Source organism: the organism of the source record quoted next, unplaced genomic scaffold (genome assembly GCF_019419815.1).
Source record: "Pyrus x bretschneideri cultivar Hongxiangsu unplaced genomic scaffold, Pyrus_bretschneideri_v1 Contig74, whole genome shotgun sequence".
Taxonomy (NCBI): Eukaryota; Viridiplantae; Streptophyta; class Magnoliopsida; order Rosales; family Rosaceae; genus Pyrus; species Pyrus x bretschneideri.
In genome coordinates, this window is record NW_025999814.1 from 150,219 (window position 1) to 170,648 (window position 20,430).

A 20,430-nucleotide genomic window follows, 5' to 3' on the forward strand; every position below is an offset into this window, starting at 1 on the left:
CTTTGGAGAGCAGCTGATCTGCATTCTTGCCCTTTTTCTCCCTTTTTTTTATTTTTAAATTATCTTTTACGATTTGTTACTAATCATATTTTATTTTATGATTAAACACACATAGTAAATATATAATTTTGTTAATATGGGATTAACAGGTCTTTTGGGACAGCCTTCAGCGGCCATGCACAAACCTTGTTCCCTTCACATTACTCCTTCTCAGGCATAGGCTCATGGTGATGAGCCACCCTAAAAATTCTGTAAGATATTAATAATGATAACAACAAATTAGTTAATTAATATATGTATTATATGTATAATAAAGTGAAGTGATTGCTTTCCCACCACCCATCAGACAAAAATCTACCCCATTCAATATATTAATTTCTTGTTGGCAACTTTAATTATATTTCTCACGTGACATACTATTTAACATAAAATTGAACCTAAAATTTTTCTTGACTCATTAAACATTTTGATATATGAAATATGAAATTTTGTAGATTCAAAAGACTCATTAATATCAACGTCATATGTACGCATGATAATAGTCAGATGTTTGATGATATTATTGTATTAGATTCTATTTGATTAGAACGACACGTGTGCCATTTGGTATCGGTTGGTGTAATAATGCAAGAGGTAAAAGATAAGGTTAAGGGGAGATTAAAGCAAAAAGAGTGAGAGAGGGGATGAGGGAGACAAAGATGGAACATGAAGGTTTTAAAGTTATAAAAAGTTCAAAAGTCGTAGGAGGTTCGATTGAGGTGTTTGATAAATTGCTTGAGTTCAAAGACTTTTGAATTAATCCAAGAGACCAAGACTACGTCTCTCAAAAGCCAAGACATGAACCCAACTTTATCAAACATGCAATCAACTAAATTCCGCACCCAACGCCTATAAACCCACCACTCTCTCTCTCTCTCTCTCTCTCTCTCTTGCAAAACTAATGCAGAAATACATGCACTACATGAGCATCTAATACACGTGCAGAAGAATATAGGATTTGTTATGTGAAACGAGTAACATATATAAATTAATTATTTTAAGATCAATACATGCTTCCACAAATCATTGTTTCAATTTTAGCCCTCACACACATGCATGACCAGTTATCATGTTTTTGTAATCATCCCATTAATTTGAGAGGTGCCGGCCGTGACCTAATTTTTCATACTCATGAGATTTTCTTTCATTATTGTGGATGAGAATTCAATTAACATAACTCATATAACCTAAGCAACAGTCTAGAAATCAGTCATTTGAGCACAAAAACTTTGATTAAGGTGTACAATCTCGAAACAAATAGAGTGCATGTAAGTGCCAATCACGTGTTACGCTAGCACTTGGAGGCTCCACAATTGCTATAGATGAAAGACTATGATAGTATCATACATGATTGACTTTAGCACAGCTCCTTCCAGATCTTTTATACATGTACATGTACATATATGCTCTAACAATGACCACATATGCATCATCATTATCAACGACCTAACATATTTCCAACAATCGTTCTTACCTGGTTTGAGCAAATCAGTCATGCGTTACAAAAAACAGTTCAATTATATATCTTGTTTTGTTCCAACAATCCAACAATGTGATCTTTTTATCAAAAGTCATAGGCTATTTATTGATGTGACCAAGGAAATCATTCACAAAGTCACAGTTTATCTAAATGTATTAAATTGTTTGCATCATATACATGTCACAGACGGGAAGTGCAAGTCTTGATCTCAAAAGCGAGTGGAGTTAGATTCACGCCCCAAAAACCCCCTTCCCCCTTCAAATTTGGGATGGTTCTGGCAAGTACGGGGCACCTAAATTTAATTTGTTTATTTATTTTGGGGTGGGTGGGGGACAGGTAGGCAAGCTTGGTCCTGAAGAAAGGTTTAGGGTCCAAAGGAAGAGTGAGTGAGGGGTAGAAGATTTGGGGTTGTAGCAAACAAGGAAGGGTATGAGAAAAAGGTTGTTCCCCCTATGTTGCTTCCGTCTGGCACACAGTGCTTCGCCATACATATCTTTATCGTACTTCAATGACATTGATCTTCATGTTAATCACTTTGTGTACATCTCAAGCATGCATACGTCTATAGTGTACACATATAATAAATATATAAATACATACATATTTTATATTAATATTACTTTGCTTTTGCATTTCTTCTTAACTGTTAATCACAATCTGATACATACATACAACCAATCACTAAAAAGATACCTAAAAAAATACATATCTAATTGTGATTCGACTTATTTATAAATATAGGAGTTAAGTGTTTCTATATGAAAAACGCTTTTAAATTCCATATACCATGGCAACTCACCGTATATTAACTAAAACCAAATTTTCTTTAAAAATATATATATATATATATATATATATATCAAGTTGAGATTCGTTAGTAATAAATGATTCTTTTTTATTTTTTACAAGAAAAATTAATATCTTTTTTATATATATAGAGCCAAGTATTTTCGAGCAGCTCACCATATATAGAGAGGTAGCTACTCTCTCACTTCCAATTTGTTCCAAGCTGGCCTTGGCCAAAGCTCCCAACATCTAATTACCACTGCCCCCATAGTCACCTACAAAATGTCATTTTCTTATCCATTTCTTTTCTTCTTTAAGCTCCCACAATTTATAAACCCAATAAAGGTCATGCATGGGCAACTGAGGCACCGAATAACCCCTCTCTTTTCTTTGCAACTTTATTCTCTCGTCCAATTCCAAGCTGTATTCTGTGTGTTTTATGTCATTGCTAATTATTCATTTAATCACCCCAATTCCTACTAATCTAGATATACATAGAGGTTAATCTCACTTCTTTTTCTAGTCCTCCTTTTCGTTCTCGGTCAAATATAGCAAGGTATTATTTGAGTTGAGTTACCCCACATACGCATGTCTCCTTCCCGTGGCTGATTTACTTACTGCATCGCTGAAGTGGGGGCACGAACACGATCCCTTTTCTAGCCTTTGCTTTGTGGTGTTTTCTTAATGCATATATTCTTTGTCAGGAGACCTTTTCCTGATTTATTCTACAAATCACAACTATATCATCGCTCCTATTCCTCCCAATTACGACAGGACGTTATATATTTTGAATTCTTCTAATTTAAAAGTTTAAAATTCAAACTTAAGTGTATAGTAGTGGAAACATTGGTCCTCTAACTGGCAGAGGTTGCATATGTAATCCTATTGCTTTTAACTTAGTTTACTTTGCCTTTGTTCATCTCAGATGGGGTGGCAGCCCATGTTTAAATTCTTGAAACTCCTCGATCAATGCGTACAAGTAAAATGGGAAATGTGAAAACAAATTGATGTTTAGTGCATTAAGAAAAAACATGAATCAGGTTTGGACCCAAAGAAAGAAAAAATGGATTTGCAGTTCTCAGCAGCCAGCTCACCTGGGGTCAGCCCAAGCAGAACTCATTTTAGGCTTTTAGCCCAATTCACAAAGAAAGCTCAATGTGTTTTTGGATAGGGTTGTAAATCCGCACGAAATAGTTCGAGTTTGCGGGTTTAGCTCGCCTTTCACTCGTTAAAGTTCAGTTCGTGAAAGAAATAAGAAATAATCTAAGCTTAATTTGGCTCTAAAAGAAAGAAGCCAAACTTGAACTTTCATATGCTCGGCTCGTAAAACTTATCAGCAGCTTGTGTCGGTGATTTACAGTTTGGCTTAACTCATCTACAACCCTACTCTTAGGATTACTTTCAATGTGGCCCGGTTAAGTAGTTGTTCTATATACATGTGATCAAAGAGAAAGGTTGTATATGTTTTTAATAATTATAGAATTAAGCAGCAATTTGGCAGGTGTAACTGTAAGCCTGGAAACAAGATCTTTTGTAAATTTGGGCTCTAAAGCTTTGATATGAGAAGACTTTGTCACAAACTTTACGGCAGTGGTGTAGTTTTGTCATGTAAATTGCTCTTTTAATATAGGTCGTTAATTTAAAGAGAATAGTAAGAAGAGTCAAATATGCTACTTTTTATGATATACGGCTTTTAAGGATATTGTCTATTAGTTTAAAATGTTGAGTTTTGAGGCTATTTTTAAAAGTTTTGTTATTTTTTGTATGTTGCTTTCAATTAGGGTTCTTAACCACGCTAAGGGTTGAGGTAGTTTGTAAAATAGTTTTATCTTTACTTTGATTTTGTTATTTATATTATTATTTAATATGACTTGAGGTTTTCCTCAGGGGATTACAAATTCTTTAAGGTTATCGTTTGATTTTCCTTAATTGACTATATGATGTCACAATGTGTTTTTTCTCGTCACACGCAAAAAAAAAAAAAAAAAAAAAAAAAAGACTATAACTAATGTAGATGTAAGCTACAAATCATTACAACTTTAAAAATGTAATATACAAATAAATATAACGTTCGATTATATTTCACACAAAAGACTCACCAAAACAACCATAAGTAAAAAAAATCAATAAAAACTATCTTTTTCCTGCCCAAAGAACTAAAAGAATAAAGAAAAAAAACTCATTGCAAATCCCACACAAAGCAAAACGCATGGTCTCTGCCCTCATGGGGAAACACCAAAAAAACCAACTACACAGTGAATAAAAATCCATAAAAAACTATCCTTCTCCTGCCCAAAAGAACTACTTGACACTGACTTGTTCATCTGCTTTGACTTCTGGTGCCGGGGAAAGCACTTTTGAGCTTGGAGATTTCCCAATTATCGCTTTCTTCACCTTCACAATGGACTGCTTCACCTTCGAAATGATCCCACCTGACTGCTTTTGTGCTTTTACTGAAACATCTTGCTTCGCGTCCTCTTTGGAGGCCTCAAGTCTCTCGGCAGCAGTCTCAGTTTTCGCTTCTTCGGTTTTCTCCAACTTACTTTCGGGTTCAACAATGGCAGAAGAAGGCGCAACAACAACGTCATTCTCTTTAATGTCCGTGTACTCTTCTTCTTTCTCCGATGCTACATCTTTCACGGCGACTAAATCTCTATCGGCAACTTGTGCAGCATTTTCATCAGTCTTCTCAACGTTCTCTTCAGTTTCTTGTTCTGTTTTCACAATCTTCTTCTCCTCATCCTTCTCTGCAGCATTTTCGCCTGCTTCTTTTTCGGTGTTCTCAGCAACTGGCTTTTTTACATCAGGAACTGCAGTATCTTTCTCAGCTTCTTTCTCATTTTTTTGTGCTTCCTCAATGGTTGAGGCAGAGCTAGAAGTGGCAGCGTTTTCTTCAGTCTTGAGTTCCTTCTCAACATTTCTCTCCATCTCTAATAAATCTTTTAGCTGTTCATGTTGCTTGCCCTCCACTACACTTACAGTGTCTGAATCTTTGACAAGAGGCGTTTCACAAGGCGCCTCCACCGACTGACTAGCAGCTTCTTCGGTTGAGGTAATAGCTTCAGAAGCTTCAACCCTTGGCTTCTCATCATCTATCTGTTTCTCAACTGCTTCGATGTCTGGTTTCTTCTCATCAGATGCTTCAATTGCTTCGGTCTTTTCGGGTTCTTTCCCAACTACCTCGATAGTTTGATCCTTCTCTGCTTCTTTCTCAACTTCTTCAGTCGCTACATTCTCCACTGGCTTTTGCTCATCTGCTTCTTCAGTTGCTTCCGTCTTTTTGTCTTCTTTCTCAACTGCTTCAATAGTTTCATCCTTCTCTGCTTCCTTCACAACTTCCTCAAATGATACATTCTCCACTGGCTTTTTCTCATCCACTTCTTCAGCTTCTTCTCTAGACAGCTTCTCATCCGCTTCTTTCTCAACTGCTTCTGCTTTTTCACCAGCTGACTTCTCATTTGCTACAACGGCTTCTGCCTTCTCTGCTTCTTTCTCAACTGCTTCACTTTCTATTTTCTTAACCGGATTATCTTCAACTGACTCAGCTGCTGGTTTCTCCACTGGTACATTTTCAACTGCTTCAACTGTTTCACTAGCTGATTCTTTTGTGGACGATTGCCCTGGCTCCTTATCAGAACTTTCAATCTCTTCCGAGACTACTTCGCCCAGAACATCATCAACCTTCTCAGCCTCAACAACGACAGGAGTCTCGGTCTGGTTCTTGTTATCCACTGGTGTTTCTTCAACCTTGGTTGTAGAGACCTCTGAACCAGAGTTCTCTGCTACAAGATCTTCCTTTGCATCCTTTTTCTCATCAGGTTTGGGTGGATGAGGACTGTCACTCTCCTTAACCTCATGTGTTTCTTCATGAACTTTTTCCACAATTGGCTGCCATAACTCAAAATGATCTCAGCTATTAATTTTAAATCATAATAACAGATTGGTAAAACAACATCAAGCATATCTAAGAAAAACTGTTTCTACAACCTTTGTTAATGATGAATTTCGTGTCAAAGATTTCACAGAGACAAATCACCGGTCCACTATAAATCACGCTAATATTATTTCTAACTTGTATATTACCACTACTAGCACATTAAGTGTAAAATTTTATTACAAAAGTTTTCAATATTATTAGTAGTGGAATCACACACTTACATATATATATATATATATATATATATATATTATTTAGGGCAGTGATTTGTGCACCCCTTTTTCCCCATGCCCCATAAACTTCTCTCTATTTTACTACCTGTCAGATTGAATAAATCAAAAGAGAATCAAGAGGCGAAGAAAGGGTGCTTAAGGAGAAAACAACGTGTGAAGATAGACCAGTGGATTTTACATCAGTTGAAGATGATGAGCAATTGAACTGCCAAAAATGATAAACCAAAGAATCTAAATTCCCTAGATATATAAACACATAATTATTACCCCTAAGCATCCAAATATCACTATACAATCATAGATGTTTATATGTTGTGGAAGGGTGTTGGTCTTCATACAGCTTTAAAGCAAAAGTTCAAGATGTTTTCACCGCTAATTAACAACTGAAACCACAGAGAATCGGAAACAAAACTGTGTAAACATAGAACTCGATTCTACAAGAATTTTCATTTGAGGGATCCAAAGGACTGGCTTGTGACTGAAGTGAAGTCGTGACAAGGTATCCGTATTGGGAGGTGACAACATCTAATTAAAGAAAGAGCTAGCAAATTAAGTTATGGAATTTAAGCAGGTTTACCTGATCATCAGCAGGCACAGGTACTGCAGCAGCCTCAGTAGACATGGCTATGGGAGGAGAATCAAGAAGAAAAAGAAGAAGGAGAAGTGCTTTTCCTTTGCAATGAGTGCTTTTGCTTTGGAATTTGAGTTTGAAGAAACAGAGAGGCAAAGGGAAATGACTGAAGAAAGGATTAAAAGCATGTATACTATATATTTAGAAAAGCACTTGACAGAGAGATGGCCATATGAGCTCGTCATGGCATGTATGATGTATGCAGGGAAATTAATATTGGTTATTACTAATAGTATGGGATTGTATTACCACATTAATCCCAAAAGACAACTCATTCCTCCCACCCTCAATGTACTAAAATTTTAAATTTTAAAATAAGCATATATAATCTTTCATAAAGGAGTAATATTTCAAATATTCAACATCCTTTCTTCTATGTATACATGGTGTCACGAACAAATCCCCTTTTTAGATTTGGTATTTCAGGTGTATCTATAAGAAAATGTTCGGCTCTTTATATATAAGGCGTTATTTCTCCTGATAGAAGAAAATCAGAATTTATGAGTTATTTTTACATATGCGACAATTGTAATTTACAAATAAAGAAAAATGACTTCTACACGCAATAAACCAAGAAAGTGTCTGTAATATTTAAAAGAACGATTCATACGTGCATACCAAATACCAATCTACAAACGTGCTACACCAAAATCATCAATCAATCAACCCACCCACAAGCCCCGCCCCACCCCCCTCCTCAAAGTACTATTTTTCAAATGTTTTTAATTAGTTGCCTTCAGAGAGAATGATCAACCTCAAGTGTTTCAGATTAAATAATATATATGATAAAGTGTTAATCAACAACCATCTTTTGAGTTGAAAGCAACCAAATATTCTTCTGCAACATAGAATGTGAAGTTGTTAATTGGCTTGCCACTTGCCAGCCTAGCTACGAACAGATAAACAAAACCGACTTACTATGAAGCTGGTTGTATTCAGGGATGGATGGATGGATGGATGCATGGATAAGACTCAATTTTTTGTATTCCAAATAAACGAGGAAAATGAGTGGATCAAGACTCAAGTTTTAGCGTTCTAAATAAATGTGAGGATTTGGGGAGTATTTACTCAATTACTAACTATGTGGTTCTCTTTCATTTCAAGACTGATCATGTAATGAGCGAGAAAGATATGATTGCAATCAGTTAATTCAATCTGATCACATTTAACATTATTGCAGTATGATTAATATATAAAATCAAGAAAATCTGAGTGTGCTTTCCCCCACGACTCAAATTGAATACGACATGAGAGAAGAAAACAAGCAAAACATTTGTGCACATATTATTGTTTGGGAGTGAGGACTGAGAGGAGAGGAGAGGAGAGGAGAGGATGGATATAAAAGCAAAGTCCAAAAGCTTGTGTGAGTGAGGAAGGGGATAGACAGAAAGCCGGGTAGGGCCAAGAAACCCCGCGTTGAACTGACCCAAGGGGCATGTGGAGAGACAGATCCCACTCCATGCACCTTTTGTTTTCTCAACAAATTTTAGAATGCATGGACCACCCACCCCCTTCCTGGCCTTTAATTGCTTCATATCTATCTTATATTATGACCACATTTTACAATTGCCCAAAAGAAATGCAAGTGATTAATCTTTTCTTAATTAATATTGACCAACCTGTACCTTAGGGTTTAGACTTGGAGAGTCGCTCTTGTGGGCGAGAAATTTTGCATTGTGATCAGAATACGGATGGTACACCATATGTTTTTATATAAATGATGGGAAATTTTATCTTTTAAGTTATTAATTTTTTAACACACATCTCACTTTTTGTATAGTGACACATGTCGTACCACCTCGTATTCTGGTCACACTGAAAAATCTCTCCTTGGGGGCTATACCGCAACAAGTTCATCCCCTTTGCAATTGGTAACTTGGAAAGGCTCTTGTCCAATTGTCCTGTCAATTGGCAAACATGTTTGGTCAATGTCACAAGAAAATCTGATGTCTTACCCGCGATATATCTTCTTGTGTTTGCAGCGCTCAATGCTCGACAAACTTTTATCTCCACTTGTATGACAAGTTCTCTCTAGTGTTATCCATGTTGGCGAGGAAGAATTAGATGCAACGACTTCAATACCCTCTCTCTCTCTCTCTCTCATATCTGGTCACGTGATAGGTAAGTTTTCTCCATTTTTGCTGAATTCCAAGTCTGGTAATCTGGCATGGCGTCGATATGCTCATGAATCATGTTGCCCTAGTTAGATCTCGATCTAGCTCTCAAAGTAAGCCCATAGTTGAAACACAAACTTCTCTGGCTGTCCATACATGGGGCCATTGCAAATTCATTTCAATTTTTCCAAATAGCCCAATAAGTCTTACGAGTACGGTCCAATTGATAATATTATTCGTTAAGGATCTCAGTATAAGATTGAGGCCCAGAATTAGATACATGAAAATGCTTATTAGGCCCATTTGAAATCGGATATGTTCTTCAGTAAGTGATTTTCACATTCTTAGTTTCTTCTCTTACATTCATATGTTCTCTTCAATCGTTTTTCTTATTATTTATATTCCATTCAAAGGCTAAAAAATGTAAAAAGAGAAAAAAGAAGTGCAGAGGAGAAAAATAGAGTGCAAAAATAGAGCAAAAGCCAAGAGTACAAAGGAAGCCCACAGAGAGGCAAGCAACAGGAAAATAAAGACATAAATAAGGTAATGAAGGAGGGTACATAGGTAAAAGACGTTGCAACAAAAGCTAAAACATCGCCCCCTTCACTACCGATTACAAGAAATTAGGAATGATAAGGTAACCCATCATTGTTTAGAACATGAACCAACGAAGATGGAGATCGGTTAACTCAAGTGGAATCGCTCATCTCCGTATTGCTTTTCGATGCCAACCGGTCCGCTGCCATGTTGGTCGATCTTGGAACCCAAGACCAACAACAAGCCTGAAAGGACTCCCCAAGCCGCATGATTTTGACCAATTTGGGAAAGGCCTCCCAGCTGCCAGTTATTGAGGCATCCAACAAGCAAGAAAGATTTTCCTTCGAGTCAGACCCAAACAATAATCATTTCCATACCCATCGAACTGGCAAGTTCGCAGCCGTATAAAATTGCCATTGCCTCTGCTGCGGCGCCTTGATCTTCAACTTTCTCGCCGCCACAAACAAGCCATCATCGTTTCTTGCTATAACCCCAGCATGCCCATTACCAGTGGCAGCAGCCCAACTTGCATCCACATTCAATTTCATGTGCTATAGTGTAGAAGTATGTAGGAAATGCAAGAACAAATGGACTGTAGTATGCAAGGCAGCAAGGGGTTGAACATGATGCGAGAATAGTATTTTGGGAGCTGGCTTTCCGGCCAAGCGCCGCTGAGGCCGAAACCCGGTCGATAGGGAGTACAGGCGGCTCAAGAGGTACCATCAATAATAAATATAGGGGTTCAGAATCCCTATATTATCAATCAATGGCTTCTATTACTATACATAGGAGTAGTTTTTATATATGCAGTTCATTGCATCAATACACAAGCTACGTTTGCTTAAAACTTGCATGCATGCACAAATATTTGTCTAGTCCATGTGCCAAATCGTTGTTACTTCCATAATTCAATCTTCCTCCCAAAACCCTCCCTCGGAAATTTCCGTTTATTGTTTATCAAGTTCTACCTCGCATTTGAAAGATTTTGCTGCAATATGTCCGGTTGTTTTTGGCCATCTTTGTTAGATTTGAACTCTCTTATTCGCTATTATGCGTAATTGGATTGCTAGAGACCGAGCTTACACCTACCAGTCAGATTGAAACTTGTTAAATTTTGAATGGAAATTAGCTGAATTGGAATTTTGTTTAGTTCGACATTGCCCAAAACCTCAATTTATCTCTAATTTGTCCAAATTTCTTGGTTCTTAAGTAAGTTTACAAGGCTCATTGAAATCATGTGTAGTGACATTATCAGGTTGCAGCTTGACATGATTTCATAACAAATATCCATTTCCAATTAATTAAAACTGATCAAAACTTGTGTATTCAAACTTACACACTGCTAAGGAACAGGGTGTCTGCTCAACAAGCCCGGGAGAGGAAGAAGATTTACGTCAACGATCTGGAATCAAGAGCCAAATAATTGGAGGATAGGAATTTAAAGTTGGAAGAGAAGATATCTACGGTTGTTAATGAAAACGCCATGGTTCGAAAGGTGAGGCTTCTGTTACTGTTGGTTGAGTAGTATTACATCCACATTGCGGTTTACAAATCGTATAACTCTTTCTAATGGTCGAATTTGAAATCTCTGTCTCAATTTCAGGTTCTTATGAACACAAGGCCAAAAGTAGGCGAAGGTATTGAACAGAAGCAAGGATCAGTTAAGTAAGAGCAGACAACCATAAAGGAGTTCTTTTAGGCAGTCATGGGTGAATATATTTAGAAATTCTTTAGAGATCAATTCCGATGAATGTGAATCACAGCCTTCGATTCTCCAGCTACATATGGCATTTGTGCATCACTTAGTTTGATATGAACACTCAACCAGCTAGTATGTAAGTTTTGATGAACTTCTGTCTTCTCCCTTTGTACCATGTATTTCTCATGAAAAATAATTTTTTGGATGAATTTCATTCGAGAAATTGATCGCATCTTTGTCAACTAGATGTTGTCAAAATATATAACTGAAATTTAATCAAAGATTATTCCGTTTATATGTTGGATTATAAAAAACGATACCTGGACATGCTGATCGCTCTTCGAGCTTCACAGCAATGACTCATTTCAAACGGTACATGTTACATTACATGCCCTTGGCTATATAAATTGGGGAGAGAAGACATAAATAGGGATGAAATACAGAAATTCACTTAAACACCAGATTATGGCAGGTCTTGTCACAAGGGTACGGACAATCAATAGCTCTGATACTATACCGATCGAAATACCAGTTTCCGACTGATTTTGCTATCCCCTGCAGATAATTGATGGCATATGAGATCAAGACAGACTCAAGTGTGACAAAATAATGTGAAAATGAAACGACTGCAAATCCATAGATATTTATTTCTTTATCCGAGTTTAAAGTGGAAAAGTGGACATACCTTATTTCCAATAAGGGGAGGATTTTGAGAAAACCAGGTGTCTTGTCTCTCGGTCTGGCAATGAGAAAAGCAAGAATTTATGAACAAACCATTTTTACCGGCCCTCGAGAATCCGCTTACAGCTTTGAGCATCTGATTCCGGAAACCTAATAATTTGTTGAAGAAAGAAAAGAGATGATTGAATTCAGTTCCGAAACACAAAGCATTGAGCATGTAACTAAATCATCATCTGGAACACAAAGCATAATCAAACTAATGAGGTCACCTTGCAAAAACTTAATTTGCCATGCAGCACAATTTGCATTATTGTTTGTGCATGCATGCCAATGGCCATTAGGGTCTGCTGTTCGTGGAGCTAAACTGGCCTGGATCTGATTGAAGGAGAATAACATTTAAATTAATCATTCACTCGTCAGCGTATCACGATTCTACTGCAAGGTATAAGGTCTCATTCACCATATGAATCAGAAAGGAACGCGAGGATGAGAAATTATATATGAACGCACCTGCCATGTATCATAAGCTGCATTGACCAGAAAAAGGGGAGTCTTGACAGTTGCAATTAAGTGCTGGGGGAAAAAGCACTGAAATTTGAACGACGAAGTTAATAATCAAGACAAAAAACAGAAGGGAAGCCTCATTCTAAAATTGGGTTGAGGCGATTACCAAAGTCGGGTTGAGGCGAATGGTACAACTCCGTGGGAGATTCTTTTGCACCCCCTGCAAAATAATTGTATCTACATGATCTTAAAATGTTCCCCACATCAAAGTTCAAACGAGCAGAACAAATTTTAGGAGTTCACAGATCAATGAAAAATTGCACGTCTTCGGTGTGTTAATCATAGAAGCTTCAATCCACATGCTTGTAGGCTAACCACATCAAAGTTTAAATTGTAATATACCTGTAGGCTAACCACTCTTCTAAACATACTTCTCAAAGTGCGCCTACCAGATACATCAATTCTGCAATTTCAGATAACATGGTTATTTATCTGACTAAGAACCAAAAGGTATCGGGCATGCCAAAATTTGTTGAAGAAAGGATACTTACGCGTCAAGAAACAATCCACCATCGCTGAGGCACTTGACTTTAGTAGTTGCGGGAAACATTCCACGAAATCCATCGCAGTGGAGTACAGTTGCAACACCACCAGCAGAACATCCAGAAAGAAGAGCCTAGAAATCCAACAGTAAAGTGTATAATGCTAATACAAGAGTAAAATTATATCATCTCCGAAAAATTAATAATAACCTGATTAGCGTAGCGCATTCCCTTTGACATCAAGTCTTCCATAGCAGCTTTCCAGATACGTTGCCCTCGAAAATGCAATTGGGCAGCCTGAGAACCAAATAAGCCATAATTTTTCGGTCATAACTCATAAGTGATGAAGCTAAAAGAATTTCCTCCAGAGTGTTAGCGGTATACAAATAATGAAAATGTAATTAAGCTAAACCAGAAAACAATACATGCATTAGTGGTAGAACAAGAAATTAGTTCATTTGTAAGATGGAAATGACCATACTAATTGAGGACATGATCAAGAAATCCTGCGTAAAATTCTTTGTCATCCATAATTAAATGTGGAAAATTCTTTTGAAAGAACAGTAGCAGTGTGACATGTTCAAGGAAAAATATAAGAGGAAGGCTTACAACCACATGGCCTTAAGCAGTGAGAAAAAACATGATTGAAAAGAGAATTTTCTGAACTAATCAAATTAACCGGGAGGCGAATACAAACTTGAGTGCAAGACGACATGCACACCACACTAACCAACTAGCCTAACTCACATCTGCAATTTTTTCTCTCTGTACATTACATCTATAAGAATGATGCTTTCTTCGAACTTTGGTCGCATAAAACTTGTTTAACAACAAAAATCTTAAGAACCTGTTACATCACAACCACTGTAATACAGCAACTTTATCAAATTTGAGTTAATACCTCTGGAGTTTGGAAATTAAGCAAACTGACCTCATTTTGACTGTCACCGCTGAAAGATGCACCATCACAATATCGAACCTTAACTCTGTTCCAGTTGTAAAAGTCTGCAATTGTTTGTTTTGCATCCAGAATGTCAGACTACCAGTTACTGCAGAAAGAAAATGTAGGACAAGTAGTGCTTTATGTGTATAGAAATAAAGGACGCAGCCAGATATATAACTTACCAGGGTTTTCTCCAGCCTTGTTGCTCAATATCCCGGAAAACGGTATCTGCTTCTCCATATATGCTGATGAACCACGACGAGTTTTCTTACGATAGACACAATTTCTGATTGTATCACACCATCCTCCTCCCTGTCAATAAAAGAAGTTTAACCAAAGAAGTTTAGCTCCTAACATGTTACAGGTAAGCCACTCAATAAAACAAGTTTAACCAAGGAAGGACTATTCGGCATCTGATAAGTTCCTTCCTAAGATCTATTTCCTATACCTCCTTTAGACACATATAAAAGGAAAATAAGTGCAAATCATCTTTGCCGAACGAGGAACTTTAGATGGTAATCTAATGTGATCAGTTACGAATGAAAAATCCATCTAGAAGTACCAACGGTTAGTATGACCGGTCATAATTTCCTTCAGTTATGACATACCTCCAACTGGATGAGCCAACTGTTTGCTCCTGACCCGTATCCGCGGTGGATGTGGTAAGCAGGTAATGTTCCATCTAAGCAGACTGCACAGGGAAATATTGAATATCTGATTAGTCCTTCTTTTTGCGCAAGCATATGCATTATTTGAAAACTAATCATATGACTCAAGGCATCACTTCCTTTCCTTGCATTTCCTGGAATTGGCCACATGAGCATTTAACTAAGAAACAGATGATTTTACTTTCAACTATCAATGAATCCATCGAATCGTTCGACAAAGAATCAAACTTTAATAAACAAACAGAATCATAAGGATTAAGGGGTATGCACACCAAGATAAACAGTTGAATCACTGAAAAAACACAGTAATATGTAAATTCTACTCTTTTTTCCTCTTTTTTTTTTTGGGTGAAAAAAGAGAACCTGCTCCTTTGGCAGCAGCTCCATTGATGAGAGTGAGACCCACCATCAAGGGTCTGGTGAAAACCCCATAACCATAAGCTGCATAGCCATACACATTACTCTCTGTATAATGCAGGTCTTGTTCCTGGGTGACATTCACTTCCCTAATAAAAGTTCCATCTGTTCTTCTGCAAAACAGTAACCCCATAAACCCCACAACCCACAAAAGCTTCATGTTGGCTGACCCCAGAAATCTCATTGCGCATACAAATGGTAGAAACTAGAGCTAAAACAGCGTTGAGAAAATAACAACAAAAAACCCAAATGATGATTGCAAAACTACAGTTCAAATCAGAGCTATTTTTTTATTTATTTATTTCACTCTAATTCAGCTGAAGAAGGAGAAGGTGGAGACAGAGAGACAGAAACACACAGAGAATGCGGCTGAAGAACAACTTGGGTAATATGAAGAGGAAAATCAATAAGATATGCAATGATTGATGATTGTGAGTGCCTAATTGGAGGGATGTTGGTGCTCGCTCCCGCCAATTTACATTACTTCATTCTTTCCACTGTTATTTCAACTCTTTCATGGATTATTGAAATTATGTAGGGCTCGTTTTGGAAGTTTTTTAAAATGATTGAAAATGTTTTTTGAAAAAATGTTTTTGGATTTCAAAAGCACTTGAAATGCTTTATGGAAGAAGCATCAGATATGTGTTTCTTCTTCTAGAAAGCACTTTAAGTGCTTTTATATGATTTAATTGCATTTTTACTAATGATTGGTTCTAATTACATTTTCACCAAAAAATGTTTTGAGTCTTGTTTTTTTTTAACAAACGATATTATCTACACCAAGGGCGAGGGGGTGGGCTTAGCCTTACAATAAACTAGCAATAATGTGATTCAAATTCCCCTTTGGTGATAATCGAACCTAAAACCTCTTACTTATAAGTGAAAAAAATATCAAGAAACCGTAATACTAAGTGGTAATGCTTTGAGTAATTTTAAGATCACTTTCAAACGAGCTTGTAATGTCAATATTACGTGAGAAAGTCGAAACCATAGTCAGTGAAGATTGATAGAATTAGAGCTTTTAGGGACATTCTAACTTGACCTAATTAACTTCTTTTTTAAGTAAATAATGTATGCCTCTAAATTTAGAGTGGGGTTTAGCGATATTTGAGGGCAACCCTAAACCCTTTATCCAGACTGACTTGTGAGAATGGCAGCCGACACTTTATTTGATCGCCAATCACACCTAGTCGAGAGCTGTACCACACTCTCACTATGCCTCACTCATTTGGTATCTTTGCATGGCCATGGTGTCCCCATGCTTATCAAATATTCAACTTTATCATGCTAGTAGTTCACATTTCAACTTCAGCACCCCATAGTGAGTTCTATCCTAAAAGCTTACCATGCTTTTGCATGTGCCACATTCGAGAAGAACTTTTCATAAGCTTGGAATGTCGTGGCATTATTTCATGTTAATCATGCATTAGTAAAGTAAAAACGCATGACAGTGCGTGATTGGTTTTGAAATACCGTCACAGTAGCATCACATGTGCAGATAAGTTTCATTTCCTTGCATCCACATCTATCATGACAACTTTTTTTTTGTAGTTTTTTTATACAAGTGATGTTAAAAGTGAGGAAAATCAAACGCATGATCGAAGTACAAAGTTAACTACTCATAATCACTTGAGTTACAACCTTTTTATAGCATATATCCTTTTTATAGCATATACGTTGGGGAAATTGGTCTTATAGTATTGGGCACTATATGAGGTTCATATACAGTTCACCAAATTGGAAATTCCCAAATTACATAGAATTTGATCACTTGCAAATAATACAAGATGTTGTGGTCCATGCATCCATACCATAACATTGCCATCTATAGGGCTTTTGGCTTTTGGCTTTTGGGAATTTTCATTTTTATTTCACGTAACATTTAGTACTCAAAACTCAAAATTTATCTATGCATGGAACTAGTACTAGTACTAGTACTTGGGGCATACACTTCGCTTCCTATTTTTTCACTTGGCCCCGTTTTGTTTTTCTTCCTTCTCTCCTGCCTTGGACACAATGCTTACACCACTTGCAGAGAAAGACTGAGGTCCTCCGGCTTTGAGCAACATTTCCTCGTCGACCGCAATGTCATTCTTATACTTGTACCATTTGGCACACCATACATAAATTCCAAAATTAACCACGCTGAGGATCGCAAGGAACCAATAGAAATAGTCCGCGTGGCTTTTGTTCATGTCGCGCCCTTCCAGCCACCCCATTTTGTTCTTAGTGAACTTGCTAGTGATGGTGTTTATAAGCTCAACAAAAACCGTGCTCAAGTAGTAGCCAATGGACAGGGAGAGCCACGAGAAGGAAGTGGAAAGAGAGCGCATGCCGACGGGAGCTTCCTTGTAGAAGAATTCCATCAGCCCCACAAGTGTAAACATGTCCGCTATTCCAAAGATCGCGTAATGGAAAGAGAGCCAGAAGAGACTGATTTTGTAGTTGTGGTGAACCATCTCGTGTTTTCGCTTCACTTCTACGAGTCCTGCTATGGCCATTGAGATAGCTGAGAGGACAAGCCCCACCCCGACTCTCTGGAGGTGGGTTATGCCATTGGGGTGACCCGTGATTTTGCGCAAGAGGGGAACAAAGGCAAATTCGTAGATGGGAATAAGGAGGGACATGAACAATAGAGGAATCACCGGGATTGAGGCAGATGGGACATCAAAATCGCCAATGCGCGTGTTCATGAGGGTGCCTTGTTGGATTGAAAGGGTTTGCAATTGGGCTAAGCATGTGTTCATGAGGATAGTGCTTAGAAGAATAGGCATCATCCTTGTCAAAACCTTCACTTCTTCCACCTGCGTAACTGTGCAAACTTTCCATTTTCCTGCTCCGCTCAGGCCTGCGGGAAGAACGGCTGCCTTGTCTAGTAATCTGCTCAAAGAAAAGTTGTACTTTTCAGTCATTGCCATATTTTGTTTAGTTTGCATGCTTGCTTGAACAGCAAGTAACTATCAACAGTGACTCGATCTAACATCTAATCAGTCACATACTGTCACATGATCCGTTATTGCCAGAAACACGGTACATGCCAATTGTATGCAAGAATTGAAAGCGAACAAGTGGAGATAACAAATTAAGGGTTTGAGGAACCTGCCTGAATTGACTGCTGTGGGGGATGAGCTCTGCTTTAGAAGCAGAATCGTGAGCACGTATTTCATACAATTCATCGGAACTCTGGGGTACCTCCACCTTCCAGTTCTTTACAGACACCACCAAAACCTGCACAACAGGGTCATCTCAAATTAATCAGTCCTCTGTTAATGGCATTACTAATCACTGTTTTTAGTTACCAGACACGAGAGGAAGGGAGAGAAAGACCTCTAGAACTCTAATCAAAGGGCTGTCTCCTGGAACTCGGACACGATAATATGGCCTTCCCAATGCAACAAAGATAAGACCAACCGCAGCGCAGGACAAGGAGATGATAAATCCGATATCCCATCCAACACTTAAGCTCACATACACCACAAATGTGACACCAACCACAGCTCCAACTGTTATGCTAAGCAAAAGCCAATTGAAGAAGCTGGCTATGAGCTTGTGCTCATTGGGATCTTTGGAGTCGAATTGATCAGCTCCTAAAGCCGGGATTGCTCCTCTGATTCCACCTCCTCCAAGTGCCACAAAGGAAATCGAAGCGTAAAACAGTAGGGCCTTTGTGCCATGCACACAGGTTGATTCCAGACAAGGTAGAGGTTGCAGTTTTGTGTAATGGGATTGAATAATGAGCAACATATATCCCTGGAAGTCAAAACACAGCATATATGTATTGATTAGTATAGTCCGGCAATGAAACAGACAGTCTGTTTGTACTAAAGAAAGGAAAGTCCTACATAAAGATTCCTATTGATTAACAGTAGTTCTTTTTGTGTTTCCGGTTAAGATGAATCGGATTAAGTATGCTGGAAGGATGGAAAGAAACAAGATTTACCAGCAACTCGATTACACCAAAGAGTAGAGTCGTGTTGAGGCGATTCATATAGGCATCAGAGATGAATCCTCCAACAATGGTGAGCAAGAATGTAGTGCCCAAGTAATTTGTTGTGGTGGTTGCAGAGCCAGAGAGGTCAAAATGTATGACGAACATGAAGTATAAAACCAGGCTTGCCATGTTTGCCACAAAGCCTATGTTATCGAGGAACATCATTGCTGCACACAAAACACACATACAACAAGAGCTCAAATTTCTGTCTCAAATTAACGTGATTTCGTAAAAATGACACCATTTTTTATATAAGTGGGTCCCACGTATAATGGTAGAGTCCGTTTCTATTAAAGTGTCATGCTGCACTTATCACTTACCAAAGATAAAATAGTTGGCCTTGAATCCACCTTGTTTCCTCGTCAAGGGCTCATAGGCCAAGTCCTTAGCACCAAGTTCATTGTCCAACCCCTACAAAGTATAACCAACTAATATGAGAAAATGACATACAAAATGTAGTAGCTCTAATGAACAACCATGCATGTTTAATTTGATTTTCTTTTGTTCTTTTGTGTAAAATGCTAAAGTTGAATGAGCAAGGCATGACACTTTAAATGCACAGTCCATTAAACAAATGCTTTTAGAAGGGTTAAAGAACTTTTTAGAGAAAAAGTCAAATGTTATTAGGTTCAAAAGCATTTTTTTGGGTAATTTGTTTCTGAAACATTTTCAGAAACACTTGAAATTTTTTATAAAACCAATTTAAAGACTTCCACCAAAAACGTTTATGAGCAGAGATGTTTTCGCCTCAGTAGTTACCATAGCCAAGGATGATAGAGAGTTCCTTTGTTAAAGAAAAGGGTGGTTAGAGACTTTTGGGAGAAGAGTAAGGAGAGAGGGACTCCTACAGGTGTTAGGGGTGAAGGAGGTTGCAAGTGCATATATATATATATATATATATATATACACACACACGCACACGCACACGCACACATATAATTATGATTAGGTGTGTTGTTAAGAGAGCATAAAATGTTACGCCATCATGTCCAATGCCAGTGCCAGTGGCATCCTAATTGTGGGAAGCATACAAAAACAGTGGGCATTCCAAGTTTCAACTCCCAGATCCCAAATGCCAACGCCTAGCAACGCCAGAAGCCGACGGACCGGCCGTGAGAGATCCAATCCAACACAAGTATTCTCAATCATTGTCGCTCTGACAGCCATCTATAATCTAAGTTATTTATGCCCATAATTTAATTTCCAAGCGAGCACTTATGTTCATAAG

At 37.8% G+C, this 20,430-nt stretch overlaps 3 protein-coding genes across 3 annotated transcripts; all 3 read right to left on the reverse strand.

Annotated features, from left to right (window-relative positions):
• Positions 1–4,336: 4,336 nt before the first annotated feature.
• On the reverse strand, positions 4,337–7,248 carry LOC103950350 (titin). The gene is made up of 2 exons (XM_009361545.3): positions 7,053–7,248; positions 4,337–6,193 (listed from the first exon to the last, which is right to left on the reverse strand). Exons 1-2 carry the CDS (start codon positions 7,095–7,097, stop codon positions 4,607–4,609), a joined length of 1,632 nt encoding a protein of 543 aa, XP_009359820.2. The 5' UTR covers positions 7,098–7,248; the 3' UTR covers positions 4,337–4,606.
• A 4,529-nt stretch (positions 7,249–11,777) lies between these two features.
• Positions 11,778–15,762, reverse strand: LOC103950351 (pectin acetylesterase 10). Its single transcript, XM_009361546.3, has 12 exons — positions 15,158–15,762; positions 14,735–14,817; positions 14,309–14,438; positions 14,115–14,188; positions 13,394–13,480; positions 13,193–13,317; positions 13,044–13,104; positions 12,808–12,861; positions 12,648–12,725; positions 12,407–12,512; positions 12,142–12,287; positions 11,778–12,011 (listed from the first exon to the last, which is right to left on the reverse strand). Exons 1-12 carry the CDS (start codon positions 15,393–15,395, stop codon positions 11,904–11,906), a joined length of 1,290 nt encoding a protein of 429 aa, XP_009359821.2. The 5' UTR covers positions 15,396–15,762; the 3' UTR covers positions 11,778–11,903.
• Positions 15,763–17,178: 1,416 nt separating this feature from the next.
• On the reverse strand, positions 17,179–20,369 carry LOC103950430 (protein NRT1/ PTR FAMILY 4.5-like). The gene is made up of 6 exons (XM_048574702.1): positions 20,184–20,369; positions 19,523–19,613; positions 19,152–19,369; positions 18,539–18,961; positions 18,315–18,439; positions 17,179–18,091 (listed from the first exon to the last, which is right to left on the reverse strand). Exons 1-6 carry the CDS (start codon positions 20,367–20,369, stop codon positions 17,179–17,181), a joined length of 1,956 nt encoding a protein of 651 aa, XP_048430659.1.
• Between the last annotated feature and the right edge of the window lie 61 nt (positions 20,370–20,430).

What these genes read in the sequence shown, in the direction of transcription:
- LOC103950430 (XM_048574702.1), bottom strand. Translation starts at nt 20,369, where the DNA reads ATGGCTGTCAGAGCGACAATGATTGAGAATACTTGTGTTGGATTGGAT. An exon ending in GGCCAACTATTTTATCTTTG is followed by an intron (nt 19,370 to 19,522) that starts GTAAGTGATAAG and finishes TTTTGTGTGCAG; the next exon opens with CAATGATGTTCCTCGATAAC. An exon ending in CTTTGATTAGAGTTCTAGAG is followed by an intron (nt 18,440 to 18,538) that starts GTCTTTCTCTCC and finishes CCTGTTGTGCAG; the next exon opens with GTTTTGGTGGTGTCTGTAAA.
- LOC103950351 (XM_009361546.3), bottom strand. Translation starts at nt 15,395, where the DNA reads ATGAGATTTCTGGGGTCAGCCAACATGAAGCTTTTGTGGGTTGTGGGG. An exon ending in AGCTGCTGCCAAAGGAGCAG is followed by an intron (nt 14,818 to 15,157) that starts GTTCTCTTTTTT and finishes TTCCCTGTGCAG; the next exon opens with TCTGCTTAGATGGAACATTA. An exon ending in GCAAATTAAGTTTTTGCAAG is followed by an intron (nt 12,288 to 12,406) that starts GTGACCTCATTA and finishes ACAAATTATTAG; the next exon opens with GTTTCCGGAATCAGATGCTC.
- LOC103950350 (XM_009361545.3), bottom strand. Translation starts at nt 7,097, where the DNA reads ATGTCTACTGAGGCTGCTGCAGTACCTGTGCCTGCTGATGATCAG. An exon ending in CTGTGCCTGCTGATGATCAG is followed by an intron (nt 6,194 to 7,052) that starts GTAAACCTGCTT and finishes GAGTTATGGCAG; the next exon opens with CCAATTGTGGAAAAAGTTCA.